The following is a 1,674-nucleotide window of genomic DNA, read 5'->3' as shown; positions in this document are numbered from 1 at the left end:
GTTAGCGTCTGTGTGGTGGGAACACTAGCTCGGAGGTTAGCGTCTGTGTGGTGGGAACACTAGCTAACAGTGCGCCCTGCGCGTCTGCCCCGACCGCACATTCCATGACGTCAAGTTGGCAGCGTGAACTCAGCCCTGGTGGCAGCATTTCCACCAGGACACGGGCAAGTGCCCCGGCCAGCACGGCTGCTGACCACACACTGGCAGCTCAGAGATGTGGGTCACCCTCGTCTGCCACCCCCCTTGCTCCTCTTAGGGTCTCCTTCCCGCTGCAGCGGTCACCCCCGGGGCCAGCGATGGCTGGGACAGCATCAGAGCCACCCAGAGAGCGCAGCAGCTTCGCCTGATCCTGTTACCAGTGGGGAACCTCCTTGTTTAAGAAAAGCACACCCAAGAGCCTGGTTTAATTAAATTAAGATGAAGCAGGGCTCATTCATCCAGGTCTGCAGGAGGCCAGGACCCGTCAGACTGTTGTGTGCGCTCTTCCAGCTTCTGCAGCCCCCAAAGGGACCCGTGATGCAAAGGGAGTGGCTGAGACAACAGGGGTTCAGCCGACAGCTGGAGTGGGGAGACCTCCCTTTCTGCCCTTGGCCCCTCTGCCCATGACTGACACTACCCACCCCACCCAGTGTTCTCACCGTTGGTCCCAGGCTGCCCCGGGACCCTTTAGGGCCTGGGGTGCCAGGGGGTCCGGGGTCTCCAGGGGCTCCCATCTCACCCAGCTGTCCTTGGTAGCCCTTGGCACCCTGCAGTGGGAGGAGAGACAGGCCGTCACCAGGCCTCTGGTGGGAGGAGGGGGAGAGGAGGGGAGAGGGTGGGGGCCACGGGTGGGTCATGGCAGGAGGAGATGGGGGGATCTTACCTTGGCCCCGGTCCGGCCCTTCTGGCCTTGCTTCCCTGGTTTTCCTTCAGGACCCTGAGGGAGAAGGAGGGAAAGGAGGAAAAGATGAGAAATGAGGGACAACTAGGCGGGTCCACGCAGCATCACAGCACTCACTCTGGAGGCCGACTGCGTGGGTTCCCAGCTGATTCTGCACTCCACGTCCACATGACCTAACTTCCTGTGATTGTCGTATTTGTCTGCAAAGTGGGGACAGAGCCGAGGATTCAACCTGATGATACAGTGTTGTGCTGACAAGGCGCCTGGTCTATAGTCGGTGATGGATAAACGGCTGTTGTCATGGTTTCTGTTAGGGGTCCAGGCTGTCCCAATGTGAACTGCTCCCTGCACTGAGCTCTCTCCATGTGCCATGAATTGTTCCATATGCCTAGCGACCCCAAACCTGAGGCCCGATTCAGACTCCCTCCCATAGAGGTGGCAGCCAAAGTGCCCAAAGGTAAAGCCACCTGCCCAGGGCCCCTGCTGACCCACGGTGGGGCCTTGATTCACTGTCCAGGGCTCAAGGTGCCAGCTGGTGACACCAGGCAGGCAGGAGACATGTTGTAGGCCCTCCCTCCTCTCTGAGATACTGAGCGTCACTTCTGCTAAGCCCTGAGGTCACATCCCACTAACAAGGTCCCCCCTCTCAGGAGCTAGGGCTCAAAGGGCTCCTCACAGGAGGGCACTGTCCCAGGAAGGCCAGCTGCCCTCCCCACTCTTCCACTGGGGCACCCAGGAGATCCCTTTAATAGGCCACGCTGCCTCTTCCCCCTAAGGCATCCCAAATGCTACTC

General features: G+C 60.0%; 1 protein-coding gene across 1 annotated transcript in view; it reads right to left on the bottom strand.

Annotated features, from left to right (window-relative positions):
• COL27A1 (collagen, type XXVII, alpha 1) overlaps positions 1-1,674 on the bottom strand; it is a 161,352-nt gene that overhangs the window by 25,202 nt on the left and 134,476 nt on the right. Inside the window, exons 39-40 of the mRNA XM_014528887.1 lie at positions 863-916; positions 639-746 (exon numbers count right to left, since the gene is read on the bottom strand). Coding sequence (XP_014384373.1) covers positions 639-746; positions 863-916 — 162 coding nt within the window. The remainder of the gene's footprint in view (positions 1-638; positions 747-862; positions 917-1,674) is intronic.

The sequence above is a fragment of the Myotis brandtii genome, unplaced genomic scaffold (assembly GCF_000412655.1).
Source record: "Myotis brandtii unplaced genomic scaffold, ASM41265v1 scaffold658, whole genome shotgun sequence".
Lineage (NCBI taxonomy): Eukaryota > Metazoa > Chordata > Mammalia > Chiroptera > Vespertilionidae > Myotis > Myotis brandtii.
Note: the sequence above shows the minus strand (reverse complement) of the source record. Positions and strands in the feature narration are given on the sequence as shown.